This window comes from Eleginops maclovinus, chromosome 16 (genome assembly GCF_036324505.1).
Source record: "Eleginops maclovinus isolate JMC-PN-2008 ecotype Puerto Natales chromosome 16, JC_Emac_rtc_rv5, whole genome shotgun sequence".
NCBI lineage: Eukaryota > Metazoa > Chordata > Actinopteri > Perciformes > Eleginopidae > Eleginops > Eleginops maclovinus.
The window spans coordinates 16,321,689-16,338,030 of NC_086364.1; the positions used below are offsets into that span (position 1 = coordinate 16,321,689).

The 16,342-nt window shown below is 40.7% G+C and overlaps 2 protein-coding genes across 3 annotated transcripts; one reads left to right on the plus strand and one right to left on the minus strand.

The window, feature by feature from the left end:
* Window positions 1–7,400: 7,400 nt before the first annotated feature.
* On the plus strand, window positions 7,401–11,018 carry aimp2 (aminoacyl tRNA synthetase complex interacting multifunctional protein 2). Of its 2 annotated transcripts, none has more exons than XM_063904067.1 (4): window positions 7,401–7,561; window positions 8,759–8,977; window positions 9,341–9,575; window positions 10,178–11,018. In XM_063904067.1, exons 1-4 carry the CDS (start codon window positions 7,547–7,549, stop codon window positions 10,564–10,566), a joined length of 858 nt encoding a protein of 285 aa, XP_063760137.1. In that variant the 5' UTR covers window positions 7,401–7,546; the 3' UTR covers window positions 10,567–11,018. The 2 variants fall into 2 exon arrangements, with proteins under 2 accessions (XP_063760137.1, XP_063760136.1); XM_063904066.1 differs by having other exon boundaries at window positions 7,407–7,687.
* Window positions 11,019–12,839: 1,821 nt separating this feature from the next.
* Window positions 12,840–15,617, minus strand: LOC134878189 (uncharacterized). Its single transcript, XM_063904065.1, has 2 exons — window positions 15,272–15,617; window positions 12,840–14,972 (listed from the first exon to the last, which is right to left on the minus strand). The coding sequence occupies exons 1-2, from the start codon at window positions 15,473–15,475 to the stop codon at window positions 13,257–13,259; spliced, it is 1,920 nt and encodes a 639-aa protein (XP_063760135.1). The 5' UTR covers window positions 15,476–15,617; the 3' UTR covers window positions 12,840–13,256.
* Between the last annotated feature and the right edge of the window lie 725 nt (window positions 15,618–16,342).

Consider the following 16,342-nt stretch of genomic DNA (forward strand, 5'->3'; position numbering starts at 1 on the left):
CCTAAGTGTCATTTCAATTACCTTTATATTACAGGGGGAACCTGGCGTTTACAGCACACACCTGCCACTCACAGCTGTGGGGCATAGCCTGATATTAGCATGAGGTCAGGATCACAAGTGTAGGATGCTGCTGCTTGATTCAGAGGGTGTGCTGTAAGTAATAATGATAGAGGGTTTCAGAGTGTTCCTTCTTCAGCAGAGCATACACTGACTGTGTTTGTCCTGACATATTACACATTTCATAATGAAGTTGTATGAATGTCCTGAAGACCTATAGATTTATAAGCAATTTAACGTTGAAATAAGTTACCACTTGGGCATTATCAGTGCACACCTCAATGAAGGGCACATCTTAAGATTCAAAATAACACAATAAGATAAAGTGAAACAAGCCTTTGAGGTCACGCAATTACAATTATGAATGCAAGTAAGACCAAAATAAGAGTTTAGTATTGTAGATCCTTATTAAGAATTTGTGAACTAAACCAAAAAACTGACATTAAGTATAACCCTGAACGCTTATAATGCCTAAAGTGTGCTTTCCCATGCATATGCATTTATGGGCATTTCATTTAAACACATTTTCAGACAAGGTTTTGTCTATCAAGACAAAACACTAGACATGCAGAGAGACACAACACTTATCAGATCATTATGTACCCATATCTGCTGCTATCAGTTTCTGACTGTCTCTCCACAGACATACAGTGGAGGGGTGAGAACAGGAGTGGGGGTGGTGGGTATGGGAGGCTGAAAGTGGGACAAGGTTGGGGAAGCCAGTAGGAAACACAAGCCAGGGGACACACAATGGAGCCGTGACCCCAGCAGGTCAAGAGAAGCGTGTGGTAAACAGGAAGGAAATGTGAGCCAACAGGTCGACGCTGACTGCTGGATGTGCTGCGTAGGTACAGCAGGAGTACAAGATAATGTGACAAATAGATTACCTGGACTCAAGGGCGGAGGGAGGAAGAGAGAGACACCATATCTCTGTTTCTCTAGGAGAGAACAGATCGGACAGCCCAATAATGCCCATCAGTCCTTGTTGGCTGTCAATAGCGCTGGGCAATAAGGAGAAATTTCATATCTTTATATCAATATTGAGACAATATTGTAAGGTTGAACGTTTGTGCTTTTACAATAATGGGAAAGAGCTAATACTGCAAGAGCTAGTAAGTCTGGTAACTTCAGAAAATAACATCACCTAACAGTTATAAAGCCTTTAGAACCAGGAAAGGAAAACACTTGTATTACAATATCGAAAATCCAAGACAAATTATAGTCTTATAACTAAATAACATTCATACATTGCCCAGCCCTACAGCTGAAAATCAGAGGAACATAATAACCAACATCAGTTGTTGGAAGCAAAGTAACCATGAAAGAGGTCTTGATATTATTTCACAACACTGGCTTTATAAAATAGCTCTATAATCAGTAAAAGGCTAAAAGAACTGCGTACCACATAATTTTATACACTTTTTGTTGTACTTTTTATTATTTTGATGGAAATAAAACTGTTATCAGCTGTCATTTTCTAATGTTCTGTTTCCTTATTATTATTTGAAGCAATAAACCAAAATCATATAGTAAATCATGAAAATGACTGAGTATGATTGATGGGTGTTGTCATTTTGTACGCTTAAAATCAAGGGAATAAAGAGAGAGTTTACAGAAAAATTACAGTGTAAATGAAATAGGGCTGATTTCAGCACTTAAAGTCATTGTAGCATTGAGGTAGGAGTTTTGTAAACCTTGAAATGTTAGGATGCAGCATTATGGATCAACTTTACTTTTTTATTTTAAGATGAGACAGTTAATAGACAGTGAGACAGTTAATAGATCTATCGTGCACTTTATGTGGATGGGTGCTTTAGGATGGACACATAGGCTTAGCCCGATTGTCTGCTTTGCACTTCAATTGTTAATGCCCTCACTTCATTGTCACCAAAACTCATTTTAAGAAAGGAGATTCAGGCTCACCTTACTGATTAAGTCTGTGTGAAACTTTAATGTGCACCTCATCTTCATCTGATAACAAACGGAAGTGCTCGAGCAAACCAAGTAACATGAAGTTGAACGCTGTGCATTTGGCATCTCTGGTCTGACAAATGCATATTTTGTCTCATTCCCAGTATTCTGGAGCCTAGAGGTATGACAGAAGTTGCTACCTGATAGTCCAAACAGGGAGGAACGTCGTAAAAGATTTAACTGGCGTGTTAGGATGACTGAATGGGCTTTGTGAGCTGAGTGAAGGAACTTCATCCATAATGCAGGGGATGACAGCACTGCCTCTGTTCCCCTACAAGCATTGGTCCTGAGCCTCTGCTTATGATGTCTGCGTGCAGCGTCCCTTCATTAATGAATGATAGGCCATGCATATATCATCAGCCACAACTGACACACAAAGGGCGATCAAGGAAGGTGATTTCTAGCAACCTATTTCCCTTGTGCCATGAGCGTGTTGTTTACATTTCCGCTAATTGAGGTTGTATTTATAGATATTGAGACATCACTTCACTAATGCAAGTTAGCAACTAAACGCCACACCCTGCTTAAATCCCTGAACAGCGGTCACATGTGCTGACTCACCCTCAGACTGAGTAATGGCTGTCGATGACAGGTAGACAGGTATATGTAATTTCACCTTTTAATAACATACTTTATAGGATATATGACATACAGTATAAGTATATACCTTTAGTCTCCTAAAAGCTGTACAAATAACAGTACAGCTGCGTACAGCTAATCCTACCCCCACACGCCCAAAGACCAAACACTCCACATGCACAGCCATATGATAGATTCCTTTCCCTCAACACCATTCCATAACCTAACTGCACTATGCATCTTAACTGTGATATTAATAAGATAAATGATTGTGCCTGGTTCTACATACACCTGCATAGTTTCGATCCAAGGCCAACCAAAGCCTGAAAGATGGCAGCATTTCTGAGGCTCAGACTGATTACAAAACAAAATGTGCCTACCACATTTTCAGCACGGCACAAAATCAGTCATATCACCTATGACTATAAGATAGACATTAAAAACAATAACAACAAAGAAAGCCCCCTGAAAAAGTGCGCAAACTTGATCTGTATAACTACACAGAACCGGTGTATCACAAACAATGAATAGTCAGTGTTATAAGAGAACAGTTGACCTGTTGGGATTGGGAGTATTTCTTTAACTGATGCCAGGCAACATATGACTCCAGGTAGGTCATGACCCCCATTTGAGAAACTATTTGGCACATAACCCCCTGTAAAACAACACATTGTTGTTAATACACTACAGCAATGTAGGTTGATCCAAACAGATATAATGTGCTTATTTGTGAGTTTTACCAACTCTGATGCTTTCTTTTTACCAAGTATTTTTGCACTACACTGAGCTAGGCTAACCAGCTTCTTATTGACGCTTCATATTTCATTCACAAATATGAGAGTGGAATCAGTCTTTTCATAACTCTGCCAAATAGTGAATAAACATAGTTAACCTTATGTTTAAGTATTTATCAAGGCATTGTTATCAACTCATTCGTTGTGTCAGGCCACATGCTGTTTATCTATGTCAGCGATCCTGTAAAAGTGTATCCGACAGCACTTACAAGGCATATGTCACCATGCCCTACACCCATAATACCTTCAGCTTGACAAACTGCCTACAGCCTGACAGAGTCCATGTCCATTGTTCCTACATGATTAAAAGAACTACTGTGATCTGTCAGGTTTCAGCTCCCTCCGTAGTCTCAGTTTCTATCTCAGGTCTTACTCTGGCCATCAGATCCGACTACTACCTCACCAGAGCTGCCAGGTTGGCCCATGCATCAACCCCCCTCCCTTACGCACCAGCTCTACTAAACTTTCCCTCTCTCTTGCTGCAGAAAGTGAATAATTCAGGGATAACAAGCTGTTGAAACGGTAAACTTAATTGCGCATTTTTATTATAGTGCCCTTGCTTAAAAGGACAGGATGTAGTTAGAGTGTGAAACGGTACTAAGCCGATTCCTCTGACAGAGAAGAGGGAGACTGCATGTCAAAGGAGAGACCGGTATCAGGCAAAGTTACAACTGCTTCAATTGCTTCCTGGTACAGGATTTTGTGGCCAGATTAGATTAAATCAAAAGATCACTTGCGATTGAATAACACAGGCTAGACTGGTGTAATAGGTTTTGATAGGCGTAGCAGGTTGACTGATAGGACTGAAGCTTACAGAAATAGAACAGCTTAGTTTATCTATCTTGCAAGAAAGGTTCACAGATGTTTATGTCAGGTGAAAAACAAGACACAGACTGTATGAGTCACAAGACACAACATACTACTACATCTTAAATGCCAATGCTGTCTATTAAAATGTATATGCAAAATACATTTTAAGTTACAGTATCTATCACTATTCCTCAGGATCTGTCGCTACAGCTGAGATACTGAAGATGACAATTGACAGCTGACTTCACTTGCAGCAAAAATCTCCTGGTAACTAATGTTAGAATAAAAACTAAATTAAGATTTTTATAAATGTACATGCATATATTTAATTACCGTCTTAAATGTGAGTTTTTCTGACAAATGTGTTTTTGATTTGACTGTTATTTGTGAGATAATTATATCACAAGAGCCCCCACAGGTAAATATCCTATTATTAACATAAGGTTTCAGACGAACCATTTGTAGTGTAGATATTAAATGCCATCATGGTTGGCATGGAGAACAACAAGATCAAATCGTTTGTTGTGTTGTTTATATTCTTTTTTTAAATGTCAGTGAAACATCTGCCCATGAAACTGCACCTCGGGAGTCGTGTCATGTATAATTAAAATGCACGGGTAAGGAGGCTGAAATGTGCAAGAATAAATAAATTGTATTTGTATAGCACACTTAAACACAACGTGGTAGAATGCGTTACTTGTTGCTTAACCATGTGAAGTAATGTCACAGCAGGTCATACGTAAAAACCTCACAACGTTGTTTTCTTTTGTAAAGAAAGAAAGATAAGTCATCTCAGATCTCAGAAAGTATGCAAAATGTTGATAGCCAGCAAATATCACACAATATAAATGTTAAAACAATGACTGCTGTTTTTTACTGAAGGCAATACGATTATTCACAGAACACATCTGTTCTCAGGATTTCTTAAACACTACATGTTCCTGCAGTACATTTTAATCTTGGAAATGCAGCCTTCAGACATGTTCCCGCATTTGTCTAGAATAATTAAACGAGTAGATTGAAAGGTGTTGTTATCATTTTCTCTGTACTAGTAAACTAAAATAACAATCTGTCTCTGCTTGGATGTGATGCATGAGTTTATACCATGGATGTTTACGTAAACGCGGTCATGGAAAGTCCATCTCTATTGACTGCTGACCTTCTTGCACTCAGAAAGTAGTGACTTGAGAAATGAGACGGTGGCGTCCTCTAGTGCAGGTGGACCTGCCAATACATTTGGTAGCGAGTAACTGATGTGACTGTTCAATAGATTTTACATAACATAACGCACTACATTAACAGCTCATCCTTATTTCAAATCCATGAATGTGATCTTATACCAAACATTTCATTCAAATGTATTTCTCTTCTACAAAGTTTATTGGCGGTTGGCAACCAAAGAATAGGCGCATTACCGCCACCTACCGGACTGGAGTGTGGATCAGTAGATTGGCAGGAACAAACAAACAAACAAACAAACAAACAATCACTAAATTCTCTCTATAATTCTGGTTGCTCTTAAGACTGAACAGGCTGAATACTTTGTCTGGGGATTTCCCTGGCAGATTGTAAGGCTGAGTGTTTCTTCAGCTAACCCTGATGCAGTCTTCTCTTATCATATTTATGGCAGTATAATAGGACCATTTTGGCAGTTTCTGGTTTATTATAGTTTGTACAGTCCTGACACAACCCTCCGAATTATGCACATTGTACACAAGATAACTTTTTTAATATGTTTTAATACTTTTCCACTTTTCATACCAATACTGCATTTTTATTAATTGTATTCTATTTTGTTTAACCAAATATTTTGTCCTTTTTTACTCTACATAGTTATTTGAAATATAGATATATTTCATGTAAATATTGCTGTATATTTAATGTGATACGATTACGATACGATATTTTTTGGTCGTTTTCTTACAGTTTATCTTCTTTGATTGCTTTGGGATTTAAGATTTTCATTGCAATTACTACACTTTATGTGCATATGACATTAACACATTTGATTCTTGAATGTATGCGTTGACCTACTTGGCAATAAAAGCTTTTGCTGTTTCGGGTTCTTCTGATTCATTCAAACTACGCGAAGGAGGAACGACAACAAGTCAGTGCTGAGCTTCAGTCAGCCATGTTCAAAACAACAGCAAACGCCAGAAATCTAGGTGTAGTCATGGACTCTGCCCTGAATTTCAACAGTCACATTAAAACACTCACTAAGTCCGGCTACTATCACCTGAAGAACATATCTAGGATTAAAGGACTATGTCACACCAGGATCTAGAAAAACCTGTTCATGCTTTTATCTTCAGTAGACTGGACTACTGCAATGGTGTCTTTACAAGTCTCACTAAGAAATCCATTAGAAAGCTGCAGCTGATTCAGAACGCTGCGGCTCGAGTCCTCACTAACATTAAGAGAGTGGATCACATCACTCCAGTTCTGAGGTCACTGGCTTCCTGTCTGTCAGAGAATTGATTTCAAAGTTCTGCTGCTGGTTTATAAAACATTGAATGATTAGGCCCAAAATACATTTGTGATCTCCTGCTACATTATGAACCATCCAGAACTCTCAGATCTTCTGGGACGGGTCAACTTTCTGTCCCCAGACTTATAACTAAACAAGGAGAAGCAGCGTTCAGTTATTATGCTCCAAATTTCTGGAACAAACTCCCTGAACCCTGCAGAGCCGCTGCAACTCTTACTACTTTTAAATCCAGGCTGAAAACATTTCTTTTTGCCCCTGCTTTTAATTGAACTGTTCTTATCTAACATTACACTGTGACTTTTATTCTGCACTCTAACTTTTATTCATGTATTTTATACCTGTTGTGTTTATTTTATTACCTTTGCTCTTAAATGACTGTTTTTAAATGCCTTTTTAAAATGTGGTTATGCTGCACTATTCTTAACGCTTTTAATGTCTTTCATTTTTGTAAAGCACTTTGAATTGCCTTGTGTTGAAAGGTGCTCCATAAATAATCTTGCCTTGCCTTACTCACCACCCAACCACAGCCAATATTTAATCTGAAATATTAAACTGTATTTTTCTTTTTCCTCTTTTGTCTTTATTTATTTTATACATATTTTTTTGTACTTTACATGTCCCTGGTGGGAACTTTTTCGTATACAAGATATATGATGTTCACAGCTATCATTTACTTTCACCGGGTGTGACGTCACTGAGGCCTCTTTCCTGTGTTACCGCGAGAGTAGTCCAGTAGCCGCTGCTGCTGCCTGTCAACATCACACAGCCCTGAAGAGCCTGTCTGGGTCCGACTGTGATTACATTTTTAACTGTTTTGTCTCTGACAGAGCGTTTACTGTCCTCCAACATGTCCATGTACCAGGTAAAGCCCCTTTGTGGAAGCCTCCTAAAGCCCGATTTACCAACCTGCATGTACACTTTACCAAATATCCACACGCAGCAAGGGAACAGCTGCACCTCTGAAGTATGCTCTGAACACGCGCTGCAGGTAACTCATAACTGATTACATTTTTACAAAGTTTATATATATATATATATATATATATTTGTATTTGGTTTAATTGCGCTTTGCTCCCTTTTTAGCTCTTATTTCCTTTTGTTTCCCATGGTTTGATACATGCGCATTTCGCGTCGTGTATTAGCATTAGCTGTCTTAGCTGCCATGCTAGCTAGCTAAGTTCGCTTGGCAGGAGAATCAGTTCTGGCTGATGCAACAATTACTACACACTTTTTAAAGATTTTAAGATTATGAAACCATTAAAGGGATTACACTATTATACACTCTCTATCATGTTGTTATATATGCTGACACTGTCACCAATACGCATCAAACTGCATTTTATGATGGTATGTGTACATTGCAAACCCTTGATTCAGCAAAGAAGTATTCAGATACTTATGTTTAAAAAAATACAACAGTGTGAAGAAATACTGTTTCCAGAAATAGTCATGCGTTGAAAACGTTACTTAAATAAAGTCATCTGAGCATTATAAGGAAAATGTACTGCTAGAAAGTAATTGGATAAACGTCCTCGCATTTGAGAATCTGGAAGCAACAACAACAATAATTTTTGCATGAAAAACAAATCAAACGATCAAAATTGTCCCCAATATAAACGATTATTTAGCTAATCATATAGTTGAACTTGTAGGGTATTATATTTGTTGTAGAGTTTGATTTATTATAAACCATCCTGTTTTATATTTCTTTTTTGTGTGGAAGAATGTTGGTGTAAAGAAACCAAAGCTGTCAGATATTATTTTCATCTCTGGTAGTCATTATGTCACATTATGTTCCTCAATTATGATTATACAAGACAGAACTTAGTCTTAAGTTTAGTATTAATAATCTCTTTATGGGAGGTTTGCTTTGTTTCATGTGTGTACTCTTGAACTCAGGAATTGGGATTTATTAAGTTTGTCCTCAATACTGCCTTTTTTATCTGTGCAGGAACAGTAAGTTGTAGGGATACCTGCCTACATGAATCGGCTTGCCTAAAACTGAATGCTCATAAAGTGTTGTTTCAGCCAACCTAAGCGATTCACTCCTTCTCCCCAGAATGGCGAGGTGGATCCAGCAGTCAAAGCTTTGGAAGCGAGGCAGGATGAGATCTTGAGAAAACTGTACGAGCTGAAAGCAGCTGTGGATGGCCTTGCCAAGACGGTGACTACCCCTGACGCCGATCTGGACCTGACAGTCAGCAGCAGCCTCTCCTCCGACAGCCCCAGCTCCACAACCTTCAAAGGAGTCACAAATCTGGACACACTACTGGGCAAGGTAAAAAGCTGAGATTACACGAGTGTGCTCTGTATCCAGGTACAGTGTAAGCCTAACTGGACACCATGTTTATCTTTCGTGAACTGAAAGTATGCATCTGTTTTTAGCAACTAACATAGTTTGACTTACTTTTGCTCTGTAGCAGCAGTGAAAACATAATTATCTTGATAACACCCATCATTGAATGTTATAAATAACACGTTAACCTGAAAAACTTGCTCATATTGGAATTTCTCTTGAAGCGTATTTGAGGGTGTGGACTAACATGCTGTATCAGCTGTACCAGCAGACACACACTGTACTACTGTATTTATTTTGGATGCTACTCCTATTTACCTCCATTATCTTTTTTTATGTCAAAAGGACCTCGGTGCTCTTCGTGACATTGTAATAAACGCCAATCCGGCACAGCCACCCCTCACCCTGCTGGTGCTCCACAGCGTGCTGTGTCAACGCTATCGGGTGCTCTCTACCGTCCACGTCCACTCCTCAGTTTCCAATGTGCCGCCACAGCTCCTGTCCTGCCTCGGCCCACGTCATGCAGACAGCTATGCCCGCCAGATGTTCCAGCTGGGCTTCACCCTCATATGGAAAGATGGTAAGGCACAGTGAGAGGCATGTGTTACAGGTTGAAATCTAGGAAGTGCATCAAAACTGCTCTAAGCTGGTAGTAAATCAAAACGAAAAGGAGAAAAATAATGTAGCCAGAGTTTATCGGATTCACTTTAATATGCAGGTGCATTGTTTGTTTGCCATTTTGGCCTTCCTTGTACAAATGACAGTAAAAAGGCCAATTAGAAATGAGGGTATGGGATTCTATTGAGTGTGTGTGTCTGGGGTTTGACCAATGCACACTGAATAAAATACCTTACTCTGCCTTTCAGCAAAAAAAACAACAACTGCAATATAAGACTGAGGGACTTGATTCATTTAATTTGAGCGATTAGGAGGTAGAGCTGTTTCACTTTACTCTTTTATGTAAGTAACTTTTGAAAGCATAGCACCCCATATGAGAATTCATTTAAAAACTCTAAATTTACCCTTTTGGGCTTTTTGAAAATGTGAAAGCTCATCATGTCTAACCGATCCAAGCCTTGATTTTATGTTTGAAATGTTTTCCTTTTTTACATGATCTAGCTGTGGCTAATTCTTGTTGCCTTGTTAACCAAGAATCATGTCTGTCTTTTGCCTGATCCACAGTCCCCAAACTGCAGATGAAGTTCAGTGTTCAGAACATGTGTCCTATCGAGGGAGAGGCCAACGTGGCGCGATTCCTCTTCAAGCTGCTGTCTCCCTACCCCAGTGACGCTGCTCTCGCCACACTGGTGGACAGCTGGGTGGACACGGCTTTCTTCCAGCTGGCAGAGGGCAGTGCCAAGGAGCGGGCCGCAGTCCTGCGGGCCCTTAACTCTGCTCTGGGCCGCAGCCCCTGGCTGGCCGGGCAGGAGTTCTCCCTGGCCGATATTGCGTGCTATTGCTGCGTGTTGCAAAGCGGCCCCGCCTCCTCTACTCCCAATAATGTCCAGCGCTGGCTCAAGTCCTGTGAGAACCTGGGCCACTTCAGCCCTGCCAAGCTATTTCTGCAGTGACTGGGGCTGGGACACCTGAAGGGTGTTTTATCAGAGCAAAGTGAGAAAAGGGCATTAGAATATTAAATATCCCAGCCATGTCTGGAACAACCTCTAATGCTTCCCTCCTTACTGTAATATATCACTGACAAAGACTCAGTAGAAGCAATATGGTAGACGGTTAAAGTAAATTAAGAGTATATGTCACCGCCATGCTGCTTTTGTACAACAAAGAGATTCTAAGGCTATTTTTTGCAAGGGAGGAAGCATGAGAGGTCTGAAGAGACAAGGGTTTAGGGATTAAATCAAAGATACTGACAAAATTAACACGCACTGTACACCTTCCACTTTGTGCCTCAGATCCTGTTCTAAATGTGTGTGGTGATGGGTATTACTCTGTGTTTTCTAAAGTAATACTTTGCACCCGTTTTTCTGAAATCATTAAAACTACAACTTTGGATCAAACTATGAAATTGGTGCCTGGGGTTTATTTTATGAGATTCTGTGGGTGTCCCACAGGTGGCAGTGTTGGCATAAAAAAAATTAAGAAAATGTCATTCATTGGCTTATCATATCCAGAGTCACACAGAGCTGCACCTCATCATACAAGAAGTGAATGGTAGTGAAGCACAGGTGGCTCTTTTATGACTTTTATGTCAGCTGGCTTTCATTGGAGGGCTACAAGCACATTAACACAGTAATGACTGAAGTCAAGCACACACTAAGCTTTGGGAATTACTATGAGATAATCACTTACATTTTTGATTGAAATTATTGTTATACAAAAATCAAGTTTGCCGTTTTTTACCTGATTTTCATTTAAGGGCCGGACTAAACCCTGAAAAGAAAACGAAAGAATCGGGCATTGATCACTTGAACTTGCTTTATATGAACAATGTTTTCGGTCCTCAGAACTTCCTCTGGTAAAATCCACGAAGACAAACGGCATTGTAATCATAATGGCTCTAGGTTTTCATTGTGGTTAAAAACATGGCAATCAGAATGCCAGATACGCCCCCTGTATGCAAGTGAAGTTATCACTGAGCACCTCTAAGAACAAAGGCTACATGTTGTTCTGGTGATATAAAAACATTTGATCAGGCTTTTTTGTTTTTACAGATTAGTTTCATATTTCAGAAAGTAGCCTATAGTCTCTTAGCATAGAGAAAAAACTTAAAGGCAATGTGCTCCTACAAAGGGCTCTCGTATAATTCCCATATTGTGTGAGTTGATTCATGATGTTTGATTACTACTGTGCCGGCGTTTCATTTGCAAGTAAGCATACCGGGAAATGTTGCTGGCGTCGTCTGATTGGCATTTGACTCCCGAGTGAAAGCCTTTAGTATGGTGCTGTTCACATGGAAATGGTTCAAAAGCGTTAGCCTGATGAGTATTTAAGAACCATTTTTTCCCCCTCAAGCTTGAAAAGAATTCAATTAAAATTCTCATCTTGAATCAAACCAGTACTTTTGACTTGACGTGTGAATTAATAGTCCAGGAGTTATTCACGTATGATTAAGCATAGGTAATGCAAGGCAATTTATATCTACCAGTTGACTGTATTTTACCTGTTAATCGTTGTGTAAGACCACTGAGCACGGGTGTATCATATCGCATTTCTGCAGCAGCCCTTTAGCTTCATAAAATCTTGCGTCCCTTACCTGCAACCCGTTGTTAAAACTGCTTCTTGACCTTATCAGCTGGTGGTTTGCTGAGTACAATCCTACGCGCCTGTCTCTCAAGCAGAATATACTTTTAGGAAGCAGTGAGGGCAGTTTAACTGTATTCTGCGGCTGGGGAGTTTTATATCTCTGCCTAAATCTGTCTGACTTCTGCAGGAAAAGTCAAACAAATACAGATAACTGGAATACACACATACTGTATAGATTTCTACATGCACTGATGTTGAAAAGAAGAAAATGCAAATCCCAAGGCATTTCATACTCTCTCAGGGTTGGCATCTTCAGAAGTGTCATGTTTTTGACAGCTTTTTTGACAGTCCACATTGCCTGTGTTTGAGTGTGTGTTTGTATGCTCTTGACATTCTCCTGCTGGTCTCCAGGCAGCTGTCTGACAAAACAAACGCTCTCAACTGACATCTGGACGTGTGGCTAGGAATACACTTGGGACTCGGCAGCACTGGGATTTGTGTAGTTTGTGTGCTCTGTGTATTCTTTGAAACAGTATCTGCTGATGCACTTTTGGCTTAATGCAGATAAGGCAGCCGTTCCCAACGTCACTGATCCAATTGCTTTCATTTTCATGGGGAAAAAAGGCACGGCAGACAGAAAAGGGCTCTTTCCTTGTCTTTTTATATATGATATAAAACATACAGACAGGAGATGCATTCTCATTGAGCACCTGTAGAAAAAACAAACCTAACTGAAAGAGGAAATCACTTGGGTTTAACCCTGTGGCTACTTCAAATCACAACAATAGCACAGCTAGAAAGATGCTTTTGTCACTTTAAAGTCTTTGAATGTCATTCTCCGTGATTGTCAACAAATATTTTTCATGAGGCCATTAAGACAGGGAGGTATACACTATGCCTATTAAAAAAGATAAGAGTAATATAAAAAAAAAACACATCTGGGCTTAATTGTCTGAATTGAGATGTTACTAAGGGTTTATCTGTAATGACTTTGAGCAAAAAAATGGTTTTTATTTTGAATCAATTAAAAGGCTGAATGATAGAGTCACTGGCAATGTATTCAGTCAGTGACCAAAGTGCACACGTTACTGTTGTATCTCAAGAGCTGAATGCGTTCGAAGTAATCGTCGGTCAGAAAGTTTCTCTGTGAGGTGACCAGGTTGCCTTTCTGACTGAAGAGACGCTGGACGGGGGCCGTGGATGGCAGAGTTGTGTTGTATTTTAAGAAGAGCTGTTTCATTCTGGGGAAGTCCTGAAGGCACTCTAGGCTCTTCCCCGTTCCTTCCACATACTTGCGGATTTCCTCCATCACTCCCCGTTGCTGGATCTGAATGGCAGGCTTCACAGACCCGTAGCTGAAGAAGTCATCTTCCGTTTCAATGGTGTTTGACGAGTTCCGGCTGGTGTTTGCCTCGGTAATGTTGCCGGGGTCCATCTGGGCTGCCTCTGTAGCCAGCAGCGCGCACATCTCCTCCCTGTCAGAGGCAGCCATCCACAGCAAACGAAACTGAGGAGTCGTTGCTGTTGCAATCTTTGCTTCTGTGCTGGCGAACAGCTCCTGGAACCGCAAATCAATAGCCACCACGATGGCGTTGATGACCCCGCTTAAGTAATTAGCAGAGTCTTTCTGCTCATTTAGCTTGTTCTTCAGGCTGAGTACGGTCGGGATAACAAGACCCAGGTAACATTTCTGCTCCGCTTGGAAAAGTTCAAGTGCAAAAGCGAGCGGGTGGAACACTGTCACATATTCTTTCAGGAAGGCCATCTCCTCTGGCTGCATGCGCGGGACCTCCAGCCGGGCGCACAACTCTGTCAGCTCCCGCTCAGAGAGGGAGACGATTTTCTGCACAGCACAGTACTCCACATTCCAGCGTATGACAGCCGGAACAACAAGAGCCATCTTTCCAATCTCCTCTGCTGAATCCATACCGACCTGGAGATGGTGGCATTTGTTCCAGATGGCGTACACCTTGGCCATTGTGCTGTAATGTAGCTGGCACATGGGCCCCTGGGACACAGCCTGCCAGAAGTCCTCAGTGACAATCAGCTCCAGGGTGTGTGAGGCACAGCGCTGCACAGTGGGAAGAAACAGGAGCATATCCTGCTCTGGCTCACCCTCAAGGACGGTGCTCACATTCTCATAGAAACCAATGTCATCATCACTTTCTTTGCTGTCCACTGCAAACTCCCTGAACACGCTGATGAAGGGGCTGCCATTATCAGTGACTGTGGTCTGAACTTTACTTTCAATATTGTACGCCACATGGATGTCATGTATGCGTCCAGCAATGGTGTCGTGCGTGATCCTGCCCTGCAGCCGTGCAAACCCCAGAGCCGCAGATTTCCTCTCTAAAGAGTGTTTGTCGATCCAGTGGCAGGTCATCCCGAAGAAGCTCCTGCTGTTGGCTGTCCAGATGTCAGCCGTTGTGCACACATACTGGATGTTGCTGAGTTTGTCCATCAGCTCTTCCCGCATCCTGGAGAAACCCTGGTCCACCTTTGTGAACAAGGTCACTCTGTCCATGGACCTAAGCCCTTCAGTTAAGCCGGCAACCAGCTTCCTGAAGCCAGGTTGCTCCAGTACGTAAAATGACTGGCAATCCTCCACAATGAAGTTGAAAATCAGCTCATCTATTTTTGTTTGGGTCATGCATTTAGAGATGATTTCTGCTTTTAGTTTTTTTAGTTGGCAGTGCCTACTCTCCTCACCGTTATACTCTTCTTTCTTCCTCCCCCTCTTCACATCAGGCCTGGCTTCGCAGCCCAAGTGTGTTCTCTGCAAGACAAAACGCCAACATGTTAATGGTAGGAGGCGTGTCATTTTTCCTCGTGAGTTTTATGTTCCGAGTTCTCATTTAACTTTATATGCAATAATAAAAACTCAAAATACCACTTGTAAAAGGGTTGCTTTTTTTCAGCAAATTTGAACACAAAGACCCTCCTGCGCCTGGAGTTGTAATCTACATGCAGCTATAATGTAACGTTATTCATCACGAGGGTAGCTCTGCATTCATTGACGCTTTCAAACATTAACATGAAGGGGAACGGGAAGTCATCAGACTCTGTGTAACTTACGTCTAAATGCTTCTTTAGGTTTGATGTGGAGGTTTTCGACGTGGATAGCAGATTTACCCTCGGCAGACATAGATTACACTGGACGATGATATTTTTTCCTTGATCTGCCTTGTACGTGAAATGGTGGCGATAACGCCAAGTATGCATGGCCGATTTGATCTCGACGCTGCTTTCATTGTGATCAACCTCCATTTCGGAAATCATCTCTGTTGTTATCGACGTCTTGAAATATAATAAAAGTAGCGTAATCCGATTTAGTAATCGTGATTACACGTAAAGTAACGATTGCGGTAGAGAAATCCTCCTGAAAAGGGGCAGGCCTTTGTTCAGATGTTGGCCAGAAAAGCAACAAGGAGCAGACAGTGACGTCACAGTTTACTCCAGCACAGGCGCATTGATAGTCGCATATCCATTGAGTGAATGGGCACAGTGTAGCATTGCGCATGCGCGTTATACTCAGGGGCATTTTATCATGACGTGACTGTCCTCTCCTTGGGATTTCTTTTCTCACATCCATGGTAATGTGTCTCTGGTAGTACTTTTACCGTCGTTTCCTTTTTCTCAGTCCTGCTGCGAATTGGCGCCACCATCAGGGCTGCGGAAATAAAAACAAGGTTTTATATTAATAGATTCATTATATCAAAACCATCCTGTTAGTTATAGTTCATCAGTTATACAAATAGAGAAATCATTGTATGACCAAACCTGTTGGCACCAACATTTTTTGGCTGGTTTTATAGACTTTTATCAAATGAAAATATTTCCTCTGACATAAAACCTTCTTCAACTGATGATATCTTTATTTGTATTAACCCACTCAAAGAACGTGTTCCTCTGATTGAAACGTCACTTTGAATTTACTGTGCAGACTTTTACATTGCATCTGCTGAAGGTGGAAAGTTTCTCTTTGTTAATTTGAAGTATAAGTTTACATCTGGACAGTGCTAAAGTATGTCATTTTTATAAAGTTGTAGCCTCTGATGCACATAAACACTGGAAATGTATTTTACAGTAGTTTCTCGTATCTAATAACAAAACAGAAACAAATAATGATATGCCTCAACTTTTTTG

Excerpts from the sequence above, each read along its gene's own strand:
- aimp2 (XM_063904066.1), top strand. The coding sequence starts at position 7,547 with ATGTCCATGTACCAGGTAAAGCCCCTTTGTGGAAGCCTCCTAAAGCCC. Across the intron at positions 7,688-8,758 it reads GCTCTGAACACGCGCTGCAG|AATGGCGAGGTGGATCCAGC; the intron begins GTAACTCATAAC and ends CCTTCTCCCCAG. Across the intron at positions 9,576-10,177 it reads CACCCTCATATGGAAAGATG|TCCCCAAACTGCAGATGAAG; the intron begins GTAAGGCACAGT and ends CCTGATCCACAG.
- LOC134878189 (XM_063904065.1), bottom strand. The coding sequence starts at position 15,475 with ATGATTTCCGAAATGGAGGTTGATCACAATGAAAGCAGCGTCGAGATC. Across the intron at positions 14,973-15,271 it reads ACCTAAAGAAGCATTTAGAC|AGAACACACTTGGGCTGCGA; the intron begins GTAAGTTACACA and ends TTTGTCTTGCAG.